At 50.2% G+C, this 26,702-nt stretch overlaps 11 protein-coding genes across 11 annotated transcripts; 7 read left to right on the forward strand and 4 right to left on the reverse strand.

The window, feature by feature from the left end:
* Nucleotides 1-1,233: 1,233 nt before the first annotated feature.
* On the forward strand, nucleotides 1,234-2,774 carry BO83DRAFT_374713 (glycoside hydrolase family 16 protein). Its single transcript, XM_025530263.1, has 3 exons — nucleotides 1,234-1,682; nucleotides 1,736-2,016; nucleotides 2,064-2,774. The coding sequence occupies exons 1-3, from the start codon at nucleotides 1,589-1,591 to the stop codon at nucleotides 2,679-2,681; spliced, it is 993 nt and encodes a 330-aa protein (XP_025392889.1). The 5' UTR covers nucleotides 1,234-1,588; the 3' UTR covers nucleotides 2,682-2,774.
* A 1,342-nt stretch (nucleotides 2,775-4,116) lies between these two features.
* Nucleotides 4,117-4,997, forward strand: BO83DRAFT_303028 (carbonic anhydrase; the record flags this gene model as incomplete). Its single annotated transcript, XM_025527172.1, has 2 exons — nucleotides 4,117-4,549; nucleotides 4,612-4,997. The coding sequence occupies 2 exons, from the start codon at nucleotides 4,117-4,119 to the stop codon at nucleotides 4,995-4,997; spliced, it is 819 nt and encodes a 272-aa protein (XP_025392890.1).
* A 520-nt stretch (nucleotides 4,998-5,517) lies between these two features.
* BO83DRAFT_374715 (glutathione S-transferase) lies at nucleotides 5,518-6,547 on the forward strand. Its single transcript, XM_025530264.1, has 3 exons — nucleotides 5,518-5,561; nucleotides 5,611-6,005; nucleotides 6,072-6,547. Exons 1-3 carry the CDS (start codon nucleotides 5,524-5,526, stop codon nucleotides 6,416-6,418), a joined length of 780 nt encoding a protein of 259 aa, XP_025392891.1. The 5' UTR covers nucleotides 5,518-5,523; the 3' UTR covers nucleotides 6,419-6,547.
* A 1,189-nt stretch (nucleotides 6,548-7,736) lies between these two features.
* On the forward strand, nucleotides 7,737-8,731 carry BO83DRAFT_374716 (uncharacterized protein). The gene is made up of 2 exons (XM_025530265.1): nucleotides 7,737-8,551; nucleotides 8,600-8,731. The coding sequence occupies exons 1-2, from the start codon at nucleotides 8,095-8,097 to the stop codon at nucleotides 8,671-8,673; spliced, it is 531 nt and encodes a 176-aa protein (XP_025392892.1). The 5' UTR covers nucleotides 7,737-8,094; the 3' UTR covers nucleotides 8,674-8,731.
* A 517-nt stretch (nucleotides 8,732-9,248) lies between these two features.
* On the reverse strand, nucleotides 9,249-11,371 carry BO83DRAFT_85626 (sugar transporter). The gene is made up of 2 exons (XM_025537659.1): nucleotides 10,641-11,371; nucleotides 9,249-10,583 (listed from the first exon to the last, which is right to left on the reverse strand). The coding sequence occupies exons 1-2, from the start codon at nucleotides 11,057-11,059 to the stop codon at nucleotides 9,488-9,490; spliced, it is 1,515 nt and encodes a 504-aa protein (XP_025392893.1). The 5' UTR covers nucleotides 11,060-11,371; the 3' UTR covers nucleotides 9,249-9,487.
* Nucleotides 11,372-11,683: 312 nt separating this feature from the next.
* BO83DRAFT_395321 (uncharacterized protein) lies at nucleotides 11,684-12,934 on the reverse strand (the record flags this gene model as incomplete). The annotated part of the gene is made up of 1 exon (XM_025533072.1): nucleotides 11,684-12,934. One exon carries the CDS (start codon nucleotides 12,932-12,934, stop codon nucleotides 11,684-11,686), a length of 1,251 nt encoding a protein of 416 aa, XP_025392894.1.
* Nucleotides 12,935-15,716: 2,782 nt separating this feature from the next.
* Nucleotides 15,717-16,780, forward strand: BO83DRAFT_395322 (S-adenosyl-L-methionine-dependent methyltransferase; the record flags this gene model as incomplete). Its single annotated transcript, XM_025533073.1, has 4 exons — nucleotides 15,717-15,775; nucleotides 15,834-16,002; nucleotides 16,108-16,377; nucleotides 16,451-16,780. 4 exons carry the CDS (start codon nucleotides 15,717-15,719, stop codon nucleotides 16,778-16,780), a joined length of 828 nt encoding a protein of 275 aa, XP_025392895.1.
* Nucleotides 16,781-18,428: 1,648 nt separating this feature from the next.
* On the forward strand, nucleotides 18,429-19,949 carry BO83DRAFT_449918 (pyridoxal phosphate-dependent decarboxylase family protein; the record flags this gene model as incomplete). Its single annotated transcript, XM_025536768.1, has 1 exon — nucleotides 18,429-19,949. The coding sequence occupies one exon, from the start codon at nucleotides 18,429-18,431 to the stop codon at nucleotides 19,947-19,949; it is 1,521 nt and encodes a 506-aa protein (XP_025392896.1).
* A 1,571-nt stretch (nucleotides 19,950-21,520) lies between these two features.
* Nucleotides 21,521-22,358, forward strand: BO83DRAFT_374720 (uncharacterized protein). The gene is made up of 2 exons (XM_025530266.1): nucleotides 21,521-22,049; nucleotides 22,123-22,358. The coding sequence occupies exons 1-2, from the start codon at nucleotides 21,593-21,595 to the stop codon at nucleotides 22,305-22,307; spliced, it is 642 nt and encodes a 213-aa protein (XP_025392897.1). The 5' UTR covers nucleotides 21,521-21,592; the 3' UTR covers nucleotides 22,308-22,358.
* A 176-nt stretch (nucleotides 22,359-22,534) lies between these two features.
* BO83DRAFT_352834 (uncharacterized protein) lies at nucleotides 22,535-23,515 on the reverse strand (the record flags this gene model as incomplete). The annotated part of the gene is made up of 6 exons (XM_025529010.1): nucleotides 23,261-23,515; nucleotides 23,148-23,200; nucleotides 23,032-23,091; nucleotides 22,885-22,962; nucleotides 22,752-22,829; nucleotides 22,535-22,695 (listed from the first exon to the last, which is right to left on the reverse strand). Exons 1-6 carry the CDS (start codon nucleotides 23,506-23,508, stop codon nucleotides 22,535-22,537), a joined length of 678 nt encoding a protein of 225 aa, XP_025392898.1. The 5' UTR covers nucleotides 23,509-23,515.
* A 644-nt stretch (nucleotides 23,516-24,159) lies between these two features.
* BO83DRAFT_413810 (aminopeptidase) lies at nucleotides 24,160-26,265 on the reverse strand. The gene is made up of 3 exons (XM_025534517.1): nucleotides 25,842-26,265; nucleotides 24,635-25,776; nucleotides 24,160-24,565 (listed from the first exon to the last, which is right to left on the reverse strand). Exons 1-3 carry the CDS (start codon nucleotides 26,098-26,100, stop codon nucleotides 24,440-24,442), a joined length of 1,527 nt encoding a protein of 508 aa, XP_025392899.1. The 5' UTR covers nucleotides 26,101-26,265; the 3' UTR covers nucleotides 24,160-24,439.
* Nucleotides 26,266-26,702: the final 437 nt, after the last annotated feature.

The raw sequence follows: 26,702 nt of genomic DNA on the forward strand, positions 1-26,702 counted from the left end.
ACACTAACAGGAGAAGCTGGTTGTCACCCAATTGATTTAATGAAGGTGAATAAGCAGCAAACTAGTGACTTGATGACTCAAACAATTGTTCTATAACTAGCGAGCCTGGGGCACCTTGTTCGAGGTAGGTAGCCGAGAACGACCTGATAAAATGATCTGCAAGAGAGATCTCACGTGCGAGTTAAGGGATGATGAATGAGCACGTTTCGGTACCTACGCTTTCTTTTGCGCTCCATCCACATCACGTTATCAGAATCCATCTTTATTTCTATCACATCATTAGTTCGCGGTAGATGTCAACTTCTGCGAGCTTCTAGCAGTCAAAGAGCGATGCACTGGACAAACAAGACATCTGGGAGCTGCGCAGACCCGAGATGTTGTCCAGAGAGGGTAAGTAAGATATCAGTCTTAAAATAGAAGCAGTATGCTCGCTAACAGGTGATGTGCGATTCCTTATGTACTTTGTGCTACTACTAGCCATAGCTATCCGGCACAAACCATAGCCGATAGCATCGGTGGAGATAAAGATCAACATCTTTGTTTCTATTCGTGACGGGTGGTTCCAGGAACGTCCCGATTCCCGAGAACATCCATCATAAAGTTAACCCTCAGGCTCAGACTGAAAATGGAGATTCTAGAATGGCCTTGTGTCGAGCCTCAAACCTAATATGACACATGGTCACAAGGCACGCAGATATACGTTGGCAAGATAAACGTACGCATTTGCCACGACGGGATCCGCAGTTCCATGGCGTCGGGCTCGATTACTGGTTGAGACCACAGTAGCGGAGGCTGGGACCGAACCATTTGACTGATCTTCCGGAGCCGATCCCATTGGCTTTTGTTCAATGTTCATATCTTTCTTTCCAATCCACTGATTTTGCGACGATAACCCTCGAATCTCGGCTCGCTCCCGCGCTTCAGCCACGCCCTAAGATAATGCCACTGAGGTTTCGACACAATGAATCTGCTGGAGAAGCTGATACTATTCTTCAAAACAGACGACAGTAATTCTCTGAAACTGCTCCTTTCATCGTTGCTGCATTGGGCTGAGTCTTGATAGGCGTCATGCGCATCCACAGTCCACGACAGCACTTTTCCCGTTCGGGCCAAGTGCCTGTTTCCGGGTAAGTGTTCAGGAACCGTCTTCTGGGCGGACGCGCAAGCCATCTCATCGCCTCTCATCAAGCTTTGTGGCCGACGCATGGCCCCATCCCTCGTCGACTTGCTGTCGCGTCAGAGCCAACCGCTTGCCAACACGCCGTCATCCAAGACAGCCGCTCCACTCCCTCCTCCAATGAGATGTACCAAGAACACTGCCCAGGCTATGCATCCTTGGCCACACGCAGTGGAAGCGCTCTTGCGCCCAGCAAGAAGGAGAATTTATAGCCAACCTCAATATTTGCTGCTGCCTTAGCTAGCCTGCCCCTGAGTATTCGTGTCAAACATGGTCATGATTCAGTACCCTATATACAGTCTGTAATCCCATTCCAACCTTCTGACACTCGTTGCCAGCCTCCGTTGCAGCTTTCTTTCGTTTTAAATACTCCAGTCACTCGCTCAGACAGTTTATTCGTCGATTAATATCATGAAGTCACATCTGTCATGGGCATTGACTGCCCTCGCTGCCACAGTGCCTCTCAGTGCAGCTCAGACATACTCGAGTTGCAACCCCACGAACAGTATGTATCCGACAACTTTATCGGAGAGTAAGATAATTGACTCACACTATCAGAAACCTGCCCGCCTGACAAGGGTCTCAACCAGTGGTCCCTGACCACCAACTTCACCGAGGGCTCGTCTTGGCGTGATAGATGGAATGTGACCGCCGATTCCGTGAACAGCACCTCCAAAGGTGCTGAATTCGTTATCAGCCAGGAGGGCGATGCCCCCACTATTGAGTCCAACTTCTACATCTTTTTCGGATATGTAGAGGTCAGGTTCCGCGCTGCCAACGGCACCGGTATCGTCAGCACCAGTGTGATGGAGTCTAACGACCTGGATGAGATTGACTGGGTACGGCCCTATCAAACTTTAACGCTACCAATGCTAACCCTACCCAGGAGCAAGTCAGTACATGGGACTCGGAAATCCAAACGAACTACTTTGGCAAAGGCAACACCACCTCCTACGACCGTGCCACCACCGTGAACGTCACGACTCCCGAAGAAACCTACCACACCTATGGAGTCAACTGGACTTCCAGCAAGACCGAATGGATCCTCGATGGTACTGTCGTCCGTACACTCGAGTATGCGGACGCTGTCGATGGCAAGAACTACCCGCAGACCCCCATGACCGTCCGTGTCGGTATTTGGGCTGGCGGTGATCCTGACAACTCCGAGGGAACCATCGAATGGGCCGGTGGTGAGACCGACTACGGCGACGGCCCGTTTATCATGTATCTGGAGTCGGTCAGCATCATTAACTACACCCCCGCCGAGTATTACAACTACACGGACAAGACTGGCGACTACACAAGTATCAAGGCCTACAACACCACCACATCGTCAAAGTCGACCAATTCGTCCAGTAGCTCGTCCTCGTCCTCGTCGTCGAGCTCTGGTTCTTCAAGCTCGAGCTCCGCCTCTGTATCCAGCAGTGATGCCAGTGGTCTTTCCTACAGCGGATTCCTGATGACGATCCTTGGGCTGAGCGCATTCGGGGGATTGCTTCTTTAGACGACATACCAACGGCTGTGCCATATGTATTGATTCATCGCAACTGTATAAACCAGCCTATTTTGTAGTACAATCAATCCAGGAGTTTTGCATAGGGTCAGCGGACATGTTTATACCATGTTTTTAATTTCTCGTAGGATAAGAGCCAGTCGCTGGCGCATGCGCCCGTCGGAAAATCATGTGAAACACCGGGCGCTAATTGGGGCCGGCGGCAGATGCTTAGTTTGGGGCGCATGAGTCAGGGATACGGCTCGGAGATAACGGTGGCGTGTAGAGAATTAGTTGGATGATGTCAGACTGTCCAGTATCGTGTAGACATTGGACCAAAGTCTCGGAAATACTTATCTATCCATGTCTAGTACTTTAGAAGACTGGGTCTGGTGGGTGTACATACCGGGGCTACTACCGCTTCTAGGCGACCCGATACTGCTATATTCCAATGCTATACTACTTCTACTCCTGACCGCTTGATGTACAGACGCGGGGCACAGCATGAATACGCATTTCTTTTCTGATTTTGTTACCTGCAAATTATGCGGAAATTAGAAGATAACACTCCTACAGCTGAACAGCGATGGTGCGTAATGATGCTGTTGAGTGCGAAGTATCACGACCTTGTCTTGGAGCTTACTCTCTGGTCTCATTGTTTGACTGCTTTCTGTTCTTCTGGTTGTCATACAAGATCAGCCACCGCAGGTTCAGATTGACTCCTATTTTTACAATCCTTCTGCTTCTGCAGTCGGTGTAATTACTCAAGCGGCATAGGAACTTTAAGATACTAGTTAAGCTCTCTGCTAAACCTGCTTGAAGTATCTTAAGAATTGATCAACAAATTCTTTCCTTGGTTTCCTTAATGAGAATCCAGAAGAATGATCAAATTGACAACAGGGAAGGAGATTATTTCCGTGTCCTATCAACTCCCGTCGCTTGGCGTTCCTGGCCGTCTGTCACTTGACCAGGGGAGAAGTAGACAATAATGCCAAATCCACTGTTGATCAGAACTGCAATCCGGTTCATGGTAGTGCCCCAGCATTCTGCAATACATGCATGCAAGGGACGGGTAAGGAAGGGGCAAATACCTGCAGCCCCGGAGTAAATGTATGGCATGCAGGGGTGGAGAGTACGGCAACCAATCCATTCTCCCGGTAACAAAGACTCTTGAAGAAACAAGTAGTCTAAATGGTTGGTAGGACAAGCCCAAGAATCCGGATACTACCTCCACAGTCACTCGTAGTTGTCTTCTAATGTTGATGTCAATGTAACCTGGACAGCATTCCAGACTGATCGTCCTTATGTCTACCAATTTGTATCTTCAACAGACCAGAAACTGCTGATATATGGACCTATATATAGACTAACCATGACCCCAGGGTTCCCATTTCCTGCAGACGCTCAGTCTCACCGTATATTGATAACATTATCATCTAATATCGCCATGCATCTGACGTCCCTTCTCGCCCTAATCCCCGCCGTCGCAGCTAGCTGCTTCCACAACACCCCGCTTGCTCGACGTGTATCCGTCCCCAGCTATGGGTACACCGCCACGCAAGGCCCCCTGAATTGGTACGGTCTTGACCCAAGCACCAACGTTGCTTGCGCAACAGGAACACACCAGTCGCCTATCGTGATCGGCAGCTCCGAGATTTCAAAGGTCAACAATAGCACCGTCACTCTCTACATCCCTACGGTCTCTGACCTCGAATTCGAGAACCTCGGGACCACCATCGAAGTGCCTTTGACGAATGGCACCCTCGTTGTAGGGAACAATACCTACACCCTGGCGCAGTTTCATTTCCATACGCCTTCCGAGCACCGGATTGATGAGGAGCATTTTCCCATGGAAGCCCACTTTGTGTTTTCGGACGAAGGTACGAGGATAAACCCTCCTGTGCTTACTTTCCTTCATGCTAACTCAGAATACTAAACACAGATGGAAGCATCGCCGTGGTGGGCTTTCTCATCGATCTCACCTCCACCAAGGATCACAGCACACCCCTGCTAAATACCGTCTTCGCAGACGTCAATGAAATCGCCGAGCCGGGCAGCACTACCGAGCTAGGTCTGCTGGATTTCAGTAGTGTGTCGAGACATTTCACGAACAACGATATTTACACATACTCTGGATCCCTGACTACCCCGCCTTGCACTGAAGGCGTGTCGTGGTATGTCAGTGGCTTGCCGTTGGTATTGGATGTGGATACGTATAATCAGGTGAAGAAGGTGTTGAGGTTCAATTCGCGCTACACGCAGAACGTGTTGGGACAGGAAGATTTGTTGCAGCTTGCGGCGGACGAGCTGAATGGTGTTGTTGTTTAAGGTTTTGATGGGAGTTGTCTAGGTTAGGGTTTAGGTTGGTGAATGCGGGACTCGGGGATGTCAATGCTAGGGCGTCAGAGTTTGGGTCTAAACTAACCATGACCACAAAGATGACATCAATCTTATATTAGTAAAGTGTACGAGGCTACTGAAGGGTGTGGCTGACACTCGTAACTGCAAGCTCAATGCTTGTCCCGCTGTCAGCTGATACGTTGATTTTCTGCATCTCACACCATCATCTCACACCGTAGAATTTACTAGTGCTGACGCCGTCCCGTAAATCGTGCCGGCGATGCCCGAATTACCTACCAAGAAAGCAAATACCAGCGCAAGCAGAGGAGTCATAGAAATCCCTCATCAGAGACAAAGAGTATCCACCTACATATCTACTTCTTTTGCTGACGACATACTGCGTATTCAGGTCAGCAGAATTTGACTATAAATAACCTTAACTCTACCCAGCAACTAAAAACTCACTTTCATCCACCTACAACCACGAAAATCACGATCAAAATACCGTGACAGAATGAGCGCGAATCGCGGTGCTAAAATCGTTCTTAACTGGTACATCTCCCCCCACCCCTTAATACCTCCACAACTAACAGAATAACAGGCTCGAGCGCTCCCGCGCCCAGCGCATCGCATGGGTAATGGAGGAGCTTAATCTCGAATACTCCATCCAACCCTTCAAGCGCAATCCGACAGGTACTGCGCCCGCAGAATTGAAAAAGATTCACCCTCTTGGCAAATCGCCCACAGTATCCATCCAGCCGCCCTTGCCGACCTCCAAACCTATCATTTTGGCCGAGACGAGCCCAATTATGAGCTACTTAGTTGAGCATTTTGCCGATGAAGCCACAGGCACCAAGCTCATTCCCAGGAAATATGAGCCCGGAAAGGAAAAAGAGCTAGGCGGTGAAACGGAGGCATGGATGCGACATAAATTCTACGATAGTTATGTGGAAGGAAGTTTAATGAGTGTTTTGCAAATAAAATTAGTTTTCGATGGTGAGCCGCCTTCTTTGCCATATAACGGGTTTTCCCTGATATTGACGGTATACTGATGAGATATAGCGCTGCAAAACGCACCTATTCCATTCTTTCTTAAGCCCATAACGAACTTCATCGCATCCAAAGTCAATTCTGAGTTCCTGGACAATGAATTCAAAACTCACTTCGGATTCCTGGAAGAGCAGCTTGCCACAGCGCCTGATGGGGGCCCGTACATGTGTGGAAAAGATCTCACGCTTGCCGATATTCAGTTGAGTGTGCCGGTGTCCGTGGGGTTTGCGTTGGGGATAATATCGAGGAGCGAGTATCCGCTGTTGCATGGGTATGTGGAGAGATTGAAGCGGGAACAGGCATACAAGAGGGTGGTGGAGAGGGCGAGTGAAGTTGGGGAAGGAGCTATGTTGGAGTGATTTGAGAGATCATGATTCTCAGGGCTTGCGGATTGTATGTTACTTTTGGATGGCGTTGCGAAGTTTTATCTGGGCGGGTTTAAATAGGTTGTACTTTTTGAAGGGTATCTCTTCTCTACTTCTTTGCAGCTTTTACGTCGAGTATCTACATAAGTTCAAAAAAAGATCTTACCGAATCCTCCGTAGTAAACAGCATGTACAGTCTTTCTTCCATTTTCTTCGTCTCTGGGCACTAAATGTCGCTCTTATTTATTTCCACCACCTCTTATCCCAACCCAAGAATTTAGCAGCTCATACCCCTTGAGTCAGTCCAGTAGACACAATGGGTATAAGTTTTCTGGGTACGTGGCTTCGTGATGCTCCGTATCATTTGAGCTAGGTGTTGGTTTAACACATCGTGCTATCATGGGCGTATGGTTGCTCATGTTGACTTGCTAGCATCAAAATTCTGAACTTTAACAAGCCACGTCATGTAGTGTGATGGAAATAGTCTTTCTGTACATGCCTTAAGCGATGAGTAATGGTGGCCGAATACGACTACCAGAGAAAAGCCGCCTCCAAAGTGAGACAGCTCTCCGGTATTAGACAACCCGGCGAAGTCTGACTGGGGCGATGCAGGCTTTCTTCTTCACGGTTTTTTAGTCAAAAAGGAATGATAATAAGTAACTCGTGAAGCAACCTCTATCTTGTATGGGCGCTCAATCGGTAGAAGATGAATATGGTGGCAAGCGATCGTACACGATGTCGTGCAACGGATTTGCTGCAGGGCTTAGCCGCAAGGGCGGCTCCGAGGAAACCTAGTGAGACACCGGACACAGTACAAGGTGCACCCATTCTGCTTGGAGGGTCTAACTTTCCTCATGTAGCTGTTTCATCAGTTGCAATGTTCATCGCCAGATCTCGTGTTTTCCCGAGAGCGCAGTATCGGCCTAAGTTGTCTGCCATCTAGACTTAGATTAACCCGGAGAACCGAACTCTACCTCATAGGTGATAGACCAACAGGATACTCCGGAGTTCCCTGCATGAAGAGGATGTATCATGCTACCCCGGATTTACTAGAGACATCCTGCTCGCCAGGGTTATATGAGGCACAATATCTGCAGCTCTTTAACTGAGAACGCCTGTCACAGTGTCTCGCCAATAATGCCATAGTCAAGCTAATATGGCTGGTTCGTGTTGCACCAGGCAGGCTCCTTGTCTGCTGTGTAACCCATAGCATCAGTATATTACCACCTGACACCGTTCCAGCATCGAATTATATCCAGCTTCAGAACTACATCAGGCGTCCAGTACATACCTAGCTATCCTAAATGGTCAAGTCGTGAAGGATGCCTCTCGTTTTAATTGTACAGAGTTGGATTCAGACAGATCACATCGTCTATTGAAGCAACTCGGCCTTGGCCTCGTATCGTCAATGCCTTTTTGGGCTATACGAGGTTGCAGCCGCTCCAAAATGCGGCTGCTGGCCATTTATTACCATTTCATGAGTGATAAAATGGCTCACCGAGTGGACTTCAGCTTGAATGAAGTTGCAGAACCAGAGATATAAATACAAGCATCTTCCGGACGTAGCTTCTGCTTCGAAACCACATCCAAACTGCAATCTCCTTGTCTCATTCGGTCATCTTCTTGCCTCAAGACTATCCTGCAATCAGAATAACATACCCATTCTCAAAATGAAGTTTTTCAGTCCCATCACAGCACTCACCCTCCTCGCCTCTGTGGCATCCACCTCCCCAACCCCCGCTAACCTCATTCCCCGCGCCTGCACCACCATCGCTCCAACAGCCATCGACGTCCTCGACAGCACAAACCCCAACACCCCAAGCACCGGACAGCAGTTCTCCCTCGCCAGAACAGCCACCGCAAACACCAAGATCTCCGCCCTCACCTTCACCGAGATCCCCAACGGCGCCACAGGCTGCATGCTCGCCATCGATATCCCGGCCCTAGCGCAGCCCATTGCGACGAACTCCAGCCAAGCAGATATCTGGACTACCAATCCATGGGACTTGACTTCTCCTCCTACCTGGAACAACCAGCCTACTCGGAGAGAGATGGTGTCGACGTTCCAGTTCCCAACTTCGCCAACGACATCCCCATTCCATACGATCCTTGCGTCGAATACGTGCTCTAACGAAATGAGCTTCCTGGCATTGCAATCAACGTGGCAGACTTCACCTGGGAGTGTGAACTTTCAGAACTCTATTGGCGGAAGTCAGCCGATTGGATTTAGCTTGGTGTATAATTGTTAGTAAATATTTGAGGGACGGTGTTGTTGTAGACCGATAGTAAGATTACCAGCGCGGGGTGAGGAAACCGAGCAATTGAGGAAATAAAATTTGGGATGGCTCTATTCAACATAGCGTCAACAAGTAAAGTATCTCTTCCTGCACATGTACCTAATTTTAGCCTTGTTGTTTCACTCCTACCGTGGGTTAGCCCTGAAAATGTGACATGTGCCAGATGCACCCGCCAAATAAACTTCTCTTCCTCGTTCATCCCACTCATTCACATCCTATGGTTATCGTTCGCCAAGGCCAGCCTTCCCCCCTCGCGTCCATAAACACGATGCGGTTACATCCGATTGAGCTAAACTATCATATGTACTGGATCTGGCTTCCTCATTCAGAACTAGATCAGGTGAGGGCGGAGAATCAATGCACCATATTTCTTCGCATTTGGCCGTAACCCCACCAGCTGACTGGCGTAGCTTGACGACTACAGGAATGACCTTTAGAATATGAAGTAATTATGGTTCGCACTAAAGAGTCGATCAGCTTATTTCTGAAATATATTTGGGTCTTGATTTTGCCCTGTCTTGGTAAATGGACGTTGACGATGAGGAGGATGGTTATGGCATGATATACGAAGGGTACGTGTAAAGTTTCTTACGGGCGATCATACTCCCTGCCCCACGAGACTTGTACCCAGGGTTCACATGATGTGTGTCTAATATGACGGGAACAATATGCATGAAGTGGGTTTGAACAACTTAGTGATACTGCCTATCCCATGAATAAGAACACAATCCCATCATCATCCCCGTCCAGCGCACCCACGTAGTAGCTACGCCTTATCCTCCACATGCTCGGCCCTAACATCCTCCTTCTCATCCCCTCCCCTATTCGCGAAAATATGCGTCCTCCACCTCCGTGCTGGAACCCTCTCCGTAAAAAACATGGCGACCTCCATGCTCGTCCGCCCCTGCGTTTCACCCACACAATACCACACCCAAATCAGAGACGTCAGCGTCGTACCCGCATACACGAACCCAACCATCGGACCAAGCCCGGCATCATAATACAGATACGGCGCCGTGAAAGAGATCACCCAGAGGAAGAAATACAGCGCCACGATGGACACCGACATGATTTTATTCTGGTTAACGCCGACCGAGAGCTCGCGGGATACGGCGTAAGTAAGCGGGCCAAGGCCGAAGTTATATGCGCAGATGACGACGTAGGAGAAGACAACGATGATGTATTTGGATGCGGTGGTGAGGGTGGATTGGGTGCCTATGCCGCCGATGATGATGAAGGCGATGAGGATGAGTGTGGTGCTGGCGAGGAGGTTGGTGCGTCGGCGGAGACGGTTTCCTGTTAGGATGGATGCGGCGACGGCGAAAATTTGTAGGATCATCGTGATGAGGGTGATGGTGAAGGGTTGGGAGACACCGAGGGCTTCGGCGAATACGACTCCGTAGTTGTAGAAGAAGATTATGCCGCAGATTTGTTGCGCGTACATGCCGCCCGAGGCCCAGATTAGCTTTTTGCGCTCGATGGGGTCGAGGAGGAGGGCGAGCCAGGTGGATTCTTCGCCTTGGGTTTCTTCGTAGCGTTTGGCTTGCTTGAGAAAGGCGAGGTCGGCTGTGGGGTCGTAGGTGCGGTCGTTGCGGTTGATTTTGAGGAGGGCACGTTTGGCGTCTTCTTCTCTGTTATGAAAGACGTACCACGTTGGGGTTTCGGGGATGAAGGGTAAGAAGAAGAGCATGAAGAGGGGCAGTATGACGAGTCCACCCATGGGTAGTTTGTAGGATAAAGACGAGTGGATGGAATTGGTGCCTTGGGTGAGGCCGGAGGCGACTAGCTGCGAGCAGGATTGCAGGAACTGGTACATGTACAATGCTGGACTTCGGATCTCCATTGGTGCGACTTCTCCGATACTATGGAAGGGTCAGTGAGTCGTTTTTAATATGTACAAATGAGATGACTGCACTCACTAGAGTAGGGACGTAACAGTAAAGTTGCCCACTCCAAGCCCAATTAGAATGCGGCCAAGCACAATAACACCCTCAATGTGGGTGTCAGCAACTTGGGTCACCCCTCCAGCAAGCACAAACACCGAAGCAATCCAGAGAACTGTTTTCCGACCAAAGCGATCATTGAGAGGCCCTGCTATGAGTGCACCCAGCATATCCCCGATGTAGATGCTGGAGGTAGTCAGCGACGTAAAGCTCGTCGCTAATGCTTTCGCACCATCCTCATAGTGATCACCGTAGTCATTCTTGAATTCTTGCATGCCTAGAATCCCGCTATAGTATGTGTTGTCATAACCAAACACCAGGGCGCCGATGGCGGAGATGGAGCAGTAGATCAAGGCCCACCGGTGACGGCGAAATTCAATGTCGAAGTCAAACATGATGGAGCATTAGCATGATCTCTTGAGACAGGTGACAACCTGGGAGGACTGATAGTGAGGCGATTTGTGAATTTAAATATGCTGAGCCGAGGTTGTGCCCATAGCCCAGCCTTCCCCGGGTATGAAGTTAGACGAAGGCGCACAAGAAAAGACAGCCAACGGAATACCGCCCCCACGCCGATCTGAACGGAATAGAGTGAATGATTGGCTCGCTTGGCTCCGATCTCTCCTCCCCCAGATGATGCCCCCACGGAAGTGCCTTGATTTGCGGGGGAAATGCGGGGGAAGACAGACTAGGGCTGCGCTTGTCTGTGCTCACTTGAACAGAGTGGCCTGACGCTCAGTATGCCAGGCGGAGTTTATTCCTAAACTAGGTCGATGACGTGCCGCGTTCTTACAAGAGACAAGGCAGTCTTCTCGCACCCTAGAGAGCGGCCATGCATGGCGACGTGAATGGATAGTGCATTTCCCGCCGCTTGGTGTCCATTGAGTGCCTCAACCAATCGCAATGGGAGAGCTGCAAGCAGCGACGAAGAGTCACCCGTCTGTGACCTTCCACCCGCGTCCAGCGGAAGATTTCTGTTCCGGAGAAACAAGAAGTACGAGTTATTTCGCTCGCGCAGTTCAGACATGTGGGATGAAATTCGTCCATTCAACGGTCACATAGGAACTCGATGGGAGCTGTCGCAGGCTGATGAAAGCCTCGATGATGATAAACAAGCGGGCCGGGACCAGACAGGCACTGATAAAAGACATGACAACGTCCAGCACCCAAGCACGCCATCCTTTCTCTTCTTTGCCGGTAGGCTGGACCCATATCCATGTCAGGGACTGGTGACCGTCAAAGCCTAACGCGGTCAGAGTGATCCGCAGCATGCTCGACAGCGGAAGACCAGAAGCCAGGAAGACGCTCATGATGCGCCACATCAGCTGTTCAGTGCTCGTCGGGAACACATGGTTCCAGCCCAGCAAGTGGACAGCGGGATGTACCATGGCCTGGATCGATACCAGTAGCCAGGTGCGTTGACTCAAGCCATTGAACACGATTTTGTCATCCGGCATGCGCTGCAAGGGGCTTTTCTGCGGGCGGAGATTCTCGAGGGTCGGTCGGCGATGCCACCGCTGGTGCGGCTTTTCCAGGAAATCAAGTGGTGTCTCGCGGAACGGCTCAACACCGATCTCCCCGGCACTGTTGATCAAGCTGGTGACTGATCCGCTCTTGAGTTCGATAATGGTCGGCACTCCAACACTCTGTGGCTTGTGCATCCAAAAGTAGTAGGTCGTAATCGTGGATAAGACGAACGCAATGGTGAAGAGCTCAAGCGGGGAGACAGCGAGGCCTTGTACTGCCCGGGCAATGGATTGGACCACAAGCCATACCCCTTGTACCAATGCTACGCACTTAGCGAACGTATCTGCCTTGCTTTTATCCCAGATCTCCTCCGCTGTGATTGTAGGGCAGTCGATGTGGTGAGTTTCGACGAGGTAGTGGATCGAGGCTGCGGTGATTGGGAAGGGAGGGTAGTCTGTCGATTGAAGGACGAAGCCTCCGCTATTGGCGTAGAAAGCGTGTTTGAGGGTCCATTCTTTGTAGCCCAAGCGGTGCATGTCGCGCACCGATTCCTGCGCTGACTCGTACTGCATGGCGGAGAAGCCCACCAGCATGTCAGGGGCCAAGATAGCAAATGTTCCCCAGCGGAGCTTGCGCCACAGAACCGTCCAAAGGCCATCGTCGGGGGCCGGAATGTTCAGATGCAGAACTGTCCAGAGAGCGGTGGAGAGCACCAAGCAACAGCCCCAGATAATATCGATGGTACCCCGATCGTTGGGCGAGTCCACCCAGCCACTCACTTCGCCCTCGGGTAACGGTGCCATGATTAGTGCACCAGTATGTCTGGGGTTCCACGTGCTATAAGAGTGAAGAAATCGACACCAAATCAGTTTGCTCGAGATGAAAGAATGCAACGAACACCTCCCGCTAAAAGGTGTTTGCGCGGATCTTCGTGGTTAATGAACCCCTCCGCATGCTGGGCCATGACGGATCTTTTGTCGGCCAATGATGCATTAGTGCAGACGCAGGGGATACATATTCCGACCAGCGAGTCACAAGTGAGAATGAAACACAATAGATAGCCTGCAAAGCAGGATGGTGTCTCTCGCCAAGGGCCCGAAGCGTACAAGTGCGATAATAGGATATTACGATTGGCACGCTGCATGAGCTGTCAGGCCTAGATGCAAGGTCTTCACTCAGCAAAGACCATCCACAAAAATCATGCCCGCGTGGGGGCCAAAAGCTCAATCAGGGATTGGGAAACCATCATGTCCATAATGGCCTGATGCACTTCTGATTCGAGCAAAGAAGTTGCGACCGGCGCACACTCTGAGACATAGATAACATCCTCCGTCCAAGGGATGTCTATAGTAAGCCCTCAGCAGAAATTGTGATGCTTGGGGGCCGAGGAGCAATAGGCTTCGTCAACTGCAGTGGAACAAGGAGGGCAGCGTGGCTCTGGATCAATTAACGTGAACTTTAGCGGCTTGAGGGCCCGTCGGCGATAGGCCGCGAGGGGCCGCTGTGGGGGAAGTCGAGGGCACCGGTGCTGACAGGCGCTGACGGCTGAAGGACGAGAGCAAGCGAGCGTGACGCGAAGGAATTTCGGGTGGAGATGGGCGGGTCTTAAGCTAACGGGAAGGAGTTGTCCATCCGCAGGTTTATCCCTGAACAGCAGCGATTGGCGTCGCTTATCCCTTCAAGGGAACCCATTGCTGTCCTTGGTGTTTCTCCAGGGCCCAATCAATGTGGCCAAAGCAACCTGGTCATTTTTTGCATAGTATCGGCAATTTGGGGGCCAAACGTTACCCCTGCACCAGCGGGGATGCGACTCGAAGAGGAGAATACTCAGCGACGCCTTCATGTGCATCCCAGGCCTCGTGGCCGACCACGCGGACTCCTAGTCGACAATGCATGCTGACAGTGGGTCAAGCTTGTACACAGAGCACATTTTTCCTCAACACACACTCCCACATGCATTATCTACTCGATGTCTCACCACTTGTGCCAAGCCCAAAGTCTCTCAAGAGCATGAAGTTACCCAATATCGGGACACAAGTAAGCCTATGGCGTAACGAGGATATGCCAAGTTTAGTCAAAGATTGGCCGGTCGCACATATCCTCGGGAACCACAAGGTTCAGGGGCATCGCATGTTTTCGCAATTCTGAGACACGAGCCTTGGGTCGATGATCTACCTTCCATCTATTCGCTGGGGGCATGCTGATCGGAGCAATCGTAAAGATACGGCTGCCCTTGGGTGCCAGATGTGACACGGGCACCGAGGGTTGCTAGCCGCACCTACAGTGCTTATTTTCATCTGAAGTCTGGTACAGCTGGGAGAGAGGGTAAACGCCCCTTGTACCGGTGTAAAGTAATCGGGCCATAACGATGTTCTATCAGACGTCTTAGTGCCGCTGTAGACACTCTCGAGCAAGCAAGCCATCTTGCTCAGAGACGACATGATTATTGCCAGATGTCTGATGCATAGATTCTTCATATCTGTCCCACCAGGGTATGACCTTACCCTGCACAGTACTATGTAATGTAGTCTAGCGTGCAAAGCCAATCCATGGCACTGGCGATGATCATCGAGGTGCATGAAGCACCATCAAAGATCACTTTGGAGCTTCAAGCCCAAATTCGGACAATCAAATGGATTGAGGTAAGACATTCGCCCGAGCTGACCCGGTGGGCTATGCTCCGACAGCCTATTCTTGTTGCATGGTTATGCTTTTGCTCCGCCAAAGTGCACAGAACGCCATGGCGGGATACCAGCAAACACCGTCCGTACCTAGGCGAACAAAGCCTCTGGTATCAATCATTAAAGGCATACAGTTCGGCCGATAACACGCCGAGATTCAATATGCACGTGAAAGACCGTAGCATTTCTAGTTCACTGAAGGATTTCTAGTGGGTTTTGCTGAGCGCACACTATCGATATCATCTTACCGACTGAACCGGAAGGCGGATATGAAAAGACCCCACTAGAGAGTGTCTAGACCATCAGTCAGTAATGATGAATTCCATGCAATGCTGATGAGATGAGATTTGCCTTGTGCCTCTGTAGGTCGGGTCGAGGTCCCTCAGTCCTCTGTGACCCGGACAGGTGGCGTAGTCGGAGAAACACGGTCGCAACAGACCGTGCCATGAAACGGAGCTAGTCGGGGGCATAGATTCATGAAGCATACTGCTATACTATTTCTCACGTCAGACGAGATGCCAGTGGACATCTAAAGGCGCGAGCGACCACACATGGGTTACAGTCTTGATGACAATCAGCTCGACATACAATCGTCGGTATTGTCGGGGTCAGACCCCTCCGCATTCGGTGTTAAGAGCGGGGCACTGTTTCAATCGCCGACTAATTTGCTTTAATGCTTCAGGGTCCAACACCATCTCTTCATGTCCATGGGAATTAGGATTGGAATCATACGTAGAGCAGCAAACGGACGAGAACCATCGGACTTTCCTTTGGAGGAGACCCGCTCCGTCGCCAACCGGGAACCATTCTTAATCACCCCACAATTTGACTTTCCATCCGTGACGCATCTCGAATCTGTCAGAAATTTCAGTCATCACGAATAAGGTAGATTTCTTCGCATAAAATGGCCCACACGCCTAACCCCCCTGTTCAAGGCCGCCTCATCAGCCATTTTGCTGAAAGGTACAATCACGATTATTTGTTTTAAAGACCCGACTTCAACCTGTCTAACTCACACCAGGCCAGCGGAAGACCAAGGCTCAGGCTGGTCCGCACTCTGGGACTCCAATGAAAGCGATCTCTGGGATAGAGGGAGTCCCTCGATTGCACTAATCGATGTAGTAGAGCAGCAGAAAGATGTCTTTCCCCCCTTTACCCCCGATAGACGGAGAAAGAGGGCCCTCGTTCCGGTAGCCTTCCCCCCGTTTAACGAGCCAATAAACCCACCGGATATTCGCGGAACTACTACAAAACATCTACTTCGGAGTCACTAACTATTTATGATATTACTACAGGGCTGTGGAAGGGGCTACGACCCCGTCATGCTAGCACTTCATGGTTTCGACGTCTACGGCCTCGACATATCCGCAACTGGCGTTTCAGAGGCGAGGAAGTATGCCGCCTCAGAGATGCAGAGTCCACAGGGGTATAACTACTCTTCAGGAACTGCGACAACTGCCGATATAGGGAATGTAAAATTTATTGCCGGCGACTTTTTCAGCTCAGCGTGGGAGAGTGAAGCTCTTTGTGATGGTGAAAAGTTTGACTTGGTCTATGATTATACTGTATGTGAACACCCTTACTGCATGCCTCAATGCAATACCGGACACAAAGCAGTATGACTTACGCAATCAACAGTTTCTATGCGCTCTTCACCCCTCCCTCCGTCAGAAATGGGCCGAGCGTATGAGCCACCTTCTCCATTCGGGAGGTCTTCTTGTCTGTCTTGAGTTTCCCATGTACAAGGACCCTTCCTTGCCAGGACCACCGTGGGGATTGAAGGGCGTTCACTGGGATCTGCTCGCACGCGGCGGCAATGGGATCTGTAATATTGCTGAAGAGGAAGAAGACGACACAGAAGCTGCTAAGTTGAAGGGACAGTTCTGGCGAGCGCAGTACTTTAGGCCTACACGGTCGTATCCCAGCGGCAAAGGGACGGATTTGTTGAGTATTTATGTGAAAAAGTAATGGGTAAGACGCGCATATCTCCAAGTTTATCGGCAAGCACTCAGACAACGGCACTGAACCTGCTCTGAGTTTTAGCGTCGTGCCCGACGAGCGCTCTATTTTAGTGATTATCATGTCCGCTCGGCTGCAGGAGAGATTGCACATCGCCCTACTATTATGTCCAATAGTGCCAACGAATATGCGTCTCTGATCACCTACCCCATGACAATGTGACTGCTTGTCCGTACCCGGCTGCCGTATTGAAGGGTGACTTGACCGACTGGATCTGCCCCACGGCTAACTCGACGCTTCTCCGCAACCAGCACAACGTTCCGGTGTACCGCTGCCAGAATGCCGGACAATACCCGATTCTGAGGCCATTTCGATGGCTTGGCGCTTACCATGCGAGTGATTTGCCGATGAAATTTGGCTCCTATCCCATCCAGGAGTATTTGGGGAATAGCACCGCCTTCGAAGCGGAAGTTAGCCGGACAATGCCAAATCTTATCCTCGCCTTCTTGAAGGATCCTTTGAAAGGACCGCAGTCGCTCGGATGGGAGCCGGTGACGTGTCCCGGTCTTCGTACAGACTGGCTATTGCTATAGGGTGAGGTGGCTCAAGGGACTTTGAATGACAAACTTGTGGTAAGCCGAAAGATTCATTCCAGCTACACTTTATTGAGATCCTTCATTACTTTGAAGTTCCTTGTCTCCTGATAGCGGAGTCGTAGTCAACCACACTACTGGGTTTTATGTAAAGCTCTGAATGCTTCTTGGCCTCTGGGAATCCATCACTTACTCCGTCAACTGCATGGAATCTTTGTGTAACCACCCAATTCGGCTGTCTATCTGGCAGAAAGGGCAAGTGTCACGGGGCGGCCACTCATGCACAAGTGACTTATCCTGTCACCGGCAACCTCTTGGAGCCACACCGCTATTAGCAAGAGATTTACATACCTCAATCTCGACACGTTAACTATTTGCGTTTGTTGGCATGAGTTGTTGAGCAGGGTATTGCGACCACGGCTAGACGACATGTCAAATTGCTCAGCTACACATTCCACTGATCACGACTCCTCCAGAGGCGGGCTTCCGACTGCCCGCCCAGCCACACAATGGCATTACACACTACACGCTTGGATGCATCTGTATTGCCGCTCACAGCAAGTATGAAAAACTAACTACTACAGTAGATGTAGTATATTGTAGTGACTTGCCTCATCAGTCTCGGACATCATACCTTCATAAAGATCGGCAGACGCAGCACAGAGAAATTAGGGGAATATATGCCCCGTGATGGCAATGTTATACCAACCTTAAGATACGCAGCTAGCTAGATACACCACAGTTCCTCATGTTGCTTTTGTGGAGCTGAAAACTCGTCAGCCTGAGAGTGCCGGATCTCAAACTTTCTTCTAGTCTATCGACCTGAGTCTAGTTAACTCTTGTGTTACTTGATCTCGCTTTCCTACGATAATTGCGATCTAGTGGACCTCAGAAGAGATCCGCTCGTTAAATTGCCTTACAATACAGCTCAGAGTCTATTGCACACATTGACTCGGCCATACTTTATAAAGCCACATAACTGCCCTCGTGTTCCAAGTATGTTGGCAGCCACCTTGACACAATCCACACTTCTCTGTTAAAACCATTCGTCCAAATTTGTTAATATGCATTTCAACGCACTACAACACCAGTCAGATGAAGGATGGGCCAATGTCATATTAGTAGCGAGGTCTCTATTGACCCAACTCCTCACGACCGACCTTCCAGCCCCATCAGACCCCATTCTTCCAATCCTCGATACCAATGAGCTACAAAGCCTGCAGGTTAAGATTATGCCGGATGATCATCCTCGGGATCCGGTCTCTATCCTTCAACAAGCCATGACGCTCTTTGATTACCATATACACCACACCCACCCACATTCCTTTGCTTATATTCCAGCCTGCCCCAGCCCCATTGCTCGTCTGGGAGATCTCCTCACTTCCCTTTATAATGTAAATGTTGCAAACTGGGATTCGAGCTCTGGTCCGAGCGAGGTTGAAAAGGCCATGATCCACTGGCTAGGCTCCCAATTGGAACTGCCTGATTCAGTCGGAGGGTGCTTTGTCTCGGGCGGGTCTATGGCAAACATGACAGCCATAGTTGCAGCCCGCGATGAGAAACTCCAACCCTTGCAGCGAGCAAACGCCACCATCTACATGTCCGACCAGACACACCTCTCCGTTATGAAAGCCCTACATATTGCTGGCTTCATGGACTACCAGGTCCACAAGATACCAACCGATGATAACTGCCGCATGGATATGGATATCCTACGACATGCCATCAATACAGATCGCCTATTCGGACGTGTTCCGTTTCTCCTCATCGCCAATTGCGGCAGCACCAACACCGGCAGCATCGATCCTCTCCATGAATTAGCCGATATCACGCGTGATGAAGGCCTATGGCTTCATGTAGACGGTGCATATGGTGCATCCATCGCACTATCCAACAAGCATCGCCACCTGGTTGATGGCATCGGTCGCGCGGATAGCGTCTCCTGGGATGGCCACAAGTGGCTCTTCCAGACATATGATTGCGGGATTGTGCTTACGCGGCACGTTAGCTCTCTCGCACGCAGCTTCTCCTTCGATGCCGAATATATCACCCATCCATTGGAACCGCAGGCCACAACTAACTTTTACAAACTCAGCCCAGAGCTAAGTCGCCCAGCGCGTGCGATGTCTCTGTGGCTCACTATCAAGGTTCTAGGTCGTCGTCGTGTGGGTGAGATGATCGATCAGGGTTTTCTTCTTGCCTGTACAGCGGATCGTAGCATCCGGCAGTGCAAGAACTGGATCATCCCGGTGCCAACAGTTGCTAGCATTGTGGTTTTCCGATATGCCCCTCCTGGGTTCAGTGAAGAGGAGTTAGACTCATTGAACGGTGCTATTTCACAACGGCTCGTGGCGGAGAACATCACTTCTATATTGACTACCCAGATTCGTGGACGGACTACACTTCGAATGTGCGCTATAAATCCTGCTGTACAGCCGGAAACGATCAGTGAGGTAATATCCCGGGTGGATAAAGTTGCCCAAGCTGAGGCTTCTAAGGTCAAGAAGACTTATCCAAAGATGTCTAATGGACTGTGTTCTCCTCTGCCGAGCTGCTGTGTTGTTGAAGCTCCTGACCATGCTTGAGCTACAGCCCATCCGACATTTCATGGTATATGTTACAGGCGTTTTGGTCGATGCCTTCTATGGTTTGATTCCCATGTATCTTTACCAGGTTTTTTTTTTTTTTTTTTTTTTTTTTTTTTTTTTTTTTTTTCTTTTTCTTTCTTTTTCTTAGACACAATTCGGAGTTAAAGATGGTCTCATGATACCGTCAATCCTACAATTTCCGAGCAAGTCAGTTGCTAAGAAGTACTCCAAAGCTGTAAGAATATATCCACATATTTATTATGAACCGGACATCCCACAGATACCACTGTTGCACAGTCTCTATCTTTCCTTCCGCAGCAGTGAGATACGAAGACCGAATGATATGGTGTGCTTTAACATTAGGTAACCAGTGTGTCTAATTACCACGTATTAACAATTATTAGATGAGAATAATCTCTTTTCCTACAGACTATCGCAAACATCCCAAACTAGCCAATGAGGGAACAACCGTTATAGTAACTCCGAACCCGACTCTAGCTGATGAAACTCGTTCCCGGAGATACCCCCCCCAGCCAATGATGTTAGTTATTGCATCTCAAAAAGTTAAATACGATTCCGTGGTCAACCCGGAGAAGTGTGCTTACCTCCCGGTGAGAAAGAAGGTAGGTACCCTGACTCAATTAGAAATCAGTATTGCAGCCTAAACGTGATCTGAAGATAAATTTACGTGATCTAAAATTGAGGTTTATATGAAGGTTTGAATTGTTTTTACTAGAAGTTTATTATATCAAATAAGCCGATTGTAAGCTCGGGTATGCTCTGGCGACCCTTGTGAGAGCTCACACCACCCTGAGCAGTAAGCCCATCGGGATCTGGTCGGGCGGACCCATCAGAGATCCAGGGCTCAGGGCACAGTTCTTAGTGCCTCTACGGGTCAAGGGAAGCTTGTCCCAAAGCTTGGTTTAGTGGTGTGGGACGGGTAGGGCTTCTGGTTGGTTGGTAGTGCTGTGCCTAATCCTAGTACTATTGACATTGAACACAAACGTGGCACATACCCAAGGTGCACAATAGACCAGATAAGGCCAAGAATAGAACCTACAAAGCACTTTTCGAAGGATAAATAGTGCGAAGAGAGTACTTGGTCACTTATGCACCTGGTAAATCTCACACCGTATCGCCATCAAAAGCAAAATCGCCACACTGCAACCCACCAGAACCCAGGCTTATCACACAGGATCGGATCCCCTCGGAAATGGATGGTCCCCGAGCTGACTCGCCCTGAAGCTTAGCGTCATTATCGACGAGATCTCGTACCCTGATTTGAGATCGATATCCCCCGGGCGCATCTTAGCTCCTTCACTAGTGTGCGCTTGACATCAAATGTATGGATTGCGCCAATAGTTTGGGATTAGGGGTGTCTCAGAACAGAGTGCTGATGGCTGAGGGCTGAAAGGGCTGGTATTGTGTGGCGAATAAATGGCGCAAAGCTCGTAGTGTTGAACAGAGGGGTCAATTTGCTTCTGCTGTTGGGGCTGAGGTGTTAAAGCTGGATGTTTCCTCCCTTTCCGTTTCTCTTTCCTTTTGTCTCTGTTTCTGGGATCCTTACACTCAATTGAAACATTACAGATCCTTCACATTACATCAACCCATCAACACACTTTCTCGGCTCAACAAACACCATGGACTCCTACGGTCAAGACAACTTTGGTGGTGGCCGTCGCGGTGGTGGTGACAGCTTCGGAGGCAACGACTCCGGGTTTGGTGGCAACAACTCTGGCTTCGGCGGTGGTGGTCTCGAAGATGACTCCTACAGTCAAGATAACTTTGGTGGTGGCCGTCGCGGTGGTGGTGACAGCTTCGGAGGCAACAACTCCGGGTTTGGTGGCAACAACTCTGGCTTCGGCGGTAACGACTCTCAATTTGGTGGAGGTGGCTCTGGTTTTGGAGGAATTGACTCGGGCTTTGGCGGGGTTCGCGGTGGAGGTGACTCTGGCTTCGGCGGCAATGACTCTGGATTTGGCGGGGGAAGAGGCAATCAAGACAACTTCGGAGGGTCTGGTGGTGTAAATGACTCCTTCGGAGGCTCCTCCGGTGGCTCTTCTGGTGGGCTTGGGGGCTTGGTGAACAAGGCAGAAGGTTTGTTCCCCTATGAATTGCGACATGATTGACCTGAATCGAGAACGTTGGCTGACAATAATCTCTCTTGTAGGCTTCCTCGGCAGCCACGGTGGAACCAGCAACCAGGGCGGCTCTAACAACGGAGGACAGGGTGGTAACTCTGGTGGCAACTTTGTCGACTCGATGGTTGATCAGAAGGTTGACCAGTATGTCCCTGGTGGAATGGATGGTGCTGTTAACCAGGGAATCAACCAGGAGGTTAACAAGTTCTTCTAAAGACCTGCCCTCACAATTTATGAGATGTCAACGTCCCTGAGCATGATAACGCTGTCTGTCAGTATTTATTATGATGTTTTAATGAATACGTTATGTCGATGTCATGGACTATCCTGAGAACGCGAGCGCTGTTCATGTTCCCTGTTTATATACAATCTATTAAACCCAATAGATGAACCTCAGAGGATTCAACCCCCAGGCTATACTATACAAGACTAACTTCAATCTCACAGGTTGTAGGTGTGGGAGTTGATATTAATGGTCGACACAGTCCAAGTCTTGCCATTATCCGACGTCGACAGGCCGGAGGAGCTGGCCTCGTTGATGGAAAGGGTGTCGCCGAAGGAGTTATCCTCAGCGTTCAGGATGATGGTGGTGTCAAGGTATTCTGTTTTGCTCTGTTAATCTTGTTCTTCTTTCCCGGAAGATGGGTTGGGAACTTACTGTGAGCTCCCGCAGTGCTCTGGCACGCATCGTCCTGGCACTCAACTGCTGTGCCCCAGCCCTGGGCTTGTCCCGAGCCTGGTATTCGTCAGTATACAAGTGGAGCATCAATTCAGAGGACTGGAAAACGCACTGGTCGAAAGAGTAGAGACCACCTCGCCGTTGATCGAGACGGTCTGGTCGTACTTGCCCGTGCTGTCGTTGTACTTGTCTTTACGTAGACGGAGGTTAGTGTCTATCTTCGACAGCCGGAGCGTGCATAGCTGGATAGTATACTTACAGTGCATGGTCACCTTGTCGCCAGCAGAAGCCGGGACCTCCTTGCCACCGAGTTGCGTGTCTATCACAAAATTATCTTAGCCAGTACTGGTATGATGGAGCCGCATTGTAACTCACCCTCGAGAGTGCTAGCCCAGGTACACCACTGTCCAGAGCTGGCGCCACAGTTTCTGTAACAACCATCAGCAATCGTTCCGATAAATCATGCTTTTGCTCAGCCATTTACTTACGAGTTAGGGTCGGAGAAAGAAACAGCAAGAGCTTGGATCAGATCACCACCGCTTGTACCCATACCGGGCCAGAGAGCAAGACGGTCTTTCTGAGGGCTAGGAGCCTCGGGCAGAACCAGAGTGGTATTGGCCTCTCTAATCCACGACTGAGTAGGGCCCAGAGAGAAATAAGGGCCAAATCCGACCGTGCTCTGGCCGTGAGCGGCACCGATGGCGGCCAGGAAGGCAAGAGCTCCAATTCCACGCATTCTGATGAGACGGGTAATCCGTGATAGCGTATGAAAATTGACTTTGACAGACGAGATACGAGCCGTTTATCTCAATTTCCAGACCGGATCTACGCTGGCTTTATAGGGAGCGGATTGGACAGCAAAGAAACATGGCCGTGTTGTTTCAACAAAGGGGATGACTCCACTCCACGTTTAACATGCCAAATAAGAGTGGCTAATTGTTCCGGCATCGCATGATGGTCTTGAATACTACTCTACAGACACTTTCGCGACAATTTCGGAGGAACTTCCGTTTCACGCCCTGTTCGGAGTCACCCCGTAGAGTAGTTTGCAGACCCTGAGGGTTCTAGCGTGGCCCTAGTGTTAATCCTCGACACTCGGAGGCCCATCAACGTTTCATGGCGGTGCCGAAATTGTCGATCTCTTCCCGGAGGGGAGAGAGCAATATATCATGGTATAGGGCAGTGAGTTTTATTGCACGAATCGTAGGTGAATTAAGAATCGGCATTCACTATGTCTCTGAATGATTCTTGCAATGAAGGCGTCTGCATGTTGTTTGGGAAATAGATTAAGCGGCGATGCAGCGCTTACATTCTGTTTATCGTCTCATCGTTAGACACTCTGGTCCCTCGTAGTATCATTGCAAATGCTACAGATATGATTAGATTAACAGAGATCGGTATGAGGGTGCCAGAGGAGAAGGAAGGGGGAAAGCCAAGACCATTCCAGGCAAGCCCCGAACCGTTTCCCCACAAGTACATGCGTTCCTGAACAGACAACCTACTAACGAACGTTTACATGATACAACAGACTTTTTCCGGGTGATGGTCTACATGAAAAGTGACCGTCTATTCGTTCATTTCATAAGTTCAAATCTGACTCGGCCTCAGGAAAGAATGGACCCCGCTATAGATATTACCCCACTACCAAGCTTAGAAGTACACGAGTCTTACAACTGCAAATAGTGGCCATGGTACTTCGGTTCCTCATAGGCAAGCGGACTGATAGGTTCATCGGACCGTTCCGGAAATCCGTCGAAGGATTTGGCGTAAGTCGCAATAGAGTGGGCAACGAGCTGTTTTGAATCACACACAAATCAGCAAAGGAATGACCCGCATAAGGGTAACTACTGTAGTGATCTTACCTTGGTGTTCCATTCCCACGCGGTCAGGTTCACATTGGCCACGGTGTCGCAGAGCTGGTGGTAGCACGGGTCATACCATTCGCCAGCAATGCCGCCGAACATTTCCGCTTCTTCGGCCGTCTTGATTCCCTCAGCTCCCGTGGCAATCCCACCACCGGGAATACCATGGCGGATGAAGGCATCATAGTCGCTGCGTCCATCGAACGGAATGTACGTGTAGTTGAACCCATGAGCATCGTAAAATTCAGTATAGAGATCACGAAGCTCCTCGGATCCCTCGGGGTTCACAGCGTTAGTGGCATTGTACACTTGGTACGCAAAGTTGGGCGAGCCGAGCATGTCGTAGTCCATGAACAAGCGGATCTTGCGGTTCTCTTCCGGAGTGAGAACGGACACATAGTAGTCAGATCCGAGAAGGCCTTCCTCCTCGGCGGCCCACCAAGCAAATCGCACGCAGTTGTTGACACGGAACTGGGTGAGCAATGTGGCAAGCTCCAAGAGGGTCAGAGTACCAGACCCATCGTCATTGATACCAGGGCCCTCGGCCACACTGTCACTGTGGCCACCCAGCATTACACAGTTGTCAGGGTCACCATCCGTGGTTTGCGCGATGATGTTGGTGGTGTGGATGGTCTCGACGATCGCATCCATGTAGGCGATAGCGTCGACCTTCTCGCCTTTCTTCAGCTTCTCCAGAACCGGGGCAGCATCCGCGTCGGAGATACCAAAGGTAGCAACATGATCGGGTGTTGGGTTTCCTAGAGTTCCGCTCAGGTCACCGCGCTCGTTGTTGTAGATGACAGCAGCGACGGCTCCCGCTTTACCAGCCAATTGAGACTTTGTCCCAAACGGACAGCTTCCCCTACTGATAAGAGCAATGGCGCCTTCCAAATTGGAAGGGTAGTCCGAGGCCTCACACCCGAGGTTAGAGACAGCAACCAGGGGGCCATATACCGGCTCCTTATTCTTCGTTGGGGGAGTGAGACCCATTGGTGTAGCCGACTTGGGAACATCGTGACCAAGGACAAGGCGAGATTCGAAGACATTACCGCTCACGGCAGGGAAGGACTGATTGACGACAGTATAATAATCACCGAGGTCGGTAAGGGTGGAGTATATGTAGTCGAGCGTGCCAAGATGACCTAGGAACAAGGAATCGTCAATTGATTGTACTTATTGCGAGAATAGGAGAAGAGGTATGTGGTACCTTTGCTGCCAATGACGCGAGTAGGATGGTTATATTCGTCTTCTCCCAGCTCCGCAATCTTGTAAAGCTGCCGGGCCCTGTCCAGCAGATTCTCCGCCTTGACCTGCTCCTGAAGCAGCGGTGAGCTAATTAGTGGTTTGTCACCTGCGTTTGTCGTCGCCCACTTTGAATTGGGCTCTTGGACTAAGGGTAATTGTAGAGCACCGACCTGGCCCAGGAGCACTGGGACCAGATGTAGCGCCGCGGAGTCGACACGCATGATGGGTGGAACAAGGCACTATATAAGAATGATATGTGAAGAATAATACCAGACAGACGGCCCTCCAAGTACGATAATAGAGCCCGTCCAATGAAGGCTAGAAAGGAGGCGAGACAGGGAGAAGATCAAGCAACAACAGCTTGGGGAGGAGGAATAAATACGGGGAGCTGGGAAGGGGAGCTTCCTGCCAGGAACCGGTCAGATGATAAGCGATAAGATAGACCCGTGACACCCACCTGACCTGCCTCATCGGGAAAGGCGTCATGGTCGGCCCGATTGGGTTAGTGCAGCCTCATTTTCCGTCTTCTCGGCAACACCAGATGTCACCACCATTCTGGCAAGAGTGCTATCCTGCATCCGCATGGTGAACTGATTTTCTTTCTCTTTGTGCTACTGACAATCGGTTGGCGAATCCCATGGAGTCAATCGGAGTCGTTCCGTGGAATCCAACGGCAAGCACACGGTGCCCTTCCTCTCCCGACCCGAGCGGGTCTTGTTGATCAGCGTCACTGGGGAGCTTTGGTTCCCCATGGCACTCAGCAAGACATTAAATGTCTGTTCTGACCATGTGATTATTTATTTGGATTGAATCTTAGGGTTTC

Source organism: Aspergillus eucalypticola (assembly GCF_003184535.1).
Source record: "Aspergillus eucalypticola CBS 122712 chromosome Unknown BO83scaffold_2, whole genome shotgun sequence".
Classification (NCBI taxonomy): Eukaryota; Fungi; Ascomycota; class Eurotiomycetes; order Eurotiales; family Aspergillaceae; genus Aspergillus; species Aspergillus eucalypticola.

Bases quoted from the DNA above. Each gene is read 5' to 3' on its own strand.
- BO83DRAFT_413810 (XM_025534517.1), bottom strand. From the start codon at position 26,100: ATGCGTGTCGACTCCGCGGCGCTACATCTGGTCCCAGTGCTCCTGGGC. The intron at 25,777-25,841 runs GTACCACATACC...CCTTGTTCCTAG, and splicing joins TCGCGTCATTGGCAGCAAAG to GTCATCTTGGCACGCTCGAC. The intron at 24,566-24,634 runs GTAAGATCACTA...GATTCAAAACAG, and splicing joins CGTGGGAATGGAACACCAAG to CTCGTTGCCCACTCTATTGC.
- BO83DRAFT_85626 (XM_025537659.1), bottom strand. From the start codon at position 11,059: ATGTTTGACTTCGACATTGAATTTCGCCGTCACCGGTGGGCCTTGATC. The intron at 10,584-10,640 runs GTGAGTGCAGTC...ACCCTTCCATAG, and splicing joins ACTGTTACGTCCCTACTCTA to TATCGGAGAAGTCGCACCAA.
- BO83DRAFT_374713 (XM_025530263.1), top strand. From the start codon at position 1,589: ATGAAGTCACATCTGTCATGGGCATTGACTGCCCTCGCTGCCACAGTG. The intron at 1,683-1,735 runs GTATGTATCCGA...TCACACTATCAG, and splicing joins GAGTTGCAACCCCACGAACA to AAACCTGCCCGCCTGACAAG. The intron at 2,017-2,063 runs GTACGGCCCTAT...AACCCTACCCAG, and splicing joins ACCTGGATGAGATTGACTGG to GAGCAAGTCAGTACATGGGA.
- BO83DRAFT_374716 (XM_025530265.1), top strand. From the start codon at position 8,095: ATGAAGTTTTTCAGTCCCATCACAGCACTCACCCTCCTCGCCTCTGTG. The intron at 8,552-8,599 runs CTAACGAAATGA...GGCAGACTTCAC, and splicing joins CCTTGCGTCGAATACGTGCT to CTGGGAGTGTGAACTTTCAG.
- BO83DRAFT_374715 (XM_025530264.1), top strand. From the start codon at position 5,524: ATGAGCGCGAATCGCGGTGCTAAAATCGTTCTTAACTG. The intron at 5,562-5,610 runs GTACATCTCCCC...ACAGAATAACAG, and splicing joins GCTAAAATCGTTCTTAACTG to GCTCGAGCGCTCCCGCGCCC. The intron at 6,006-6,071 runs GTGAGCCGCCTT...GATGAGATATAG, and splicing joins AATAAAATTAGTTTTCGATG to CGCTGCAAAACGCACCTATT.
- BO83DRAFT_374720 (XM_025530266.1), top strand. From the start codon at position 21,593: ATGGACTCCTACGGTCAAGACAACTTTGGTGGTGGCCGTCGCGGTGGT. The intron at 22,050-22,122 runs GTTTGTTCCCCT...TCTCTCTTGTAG, and splicing joins CTTGGTGAACAAGGCAGAAG to GCTTCCTCGGCAGCCACGGT.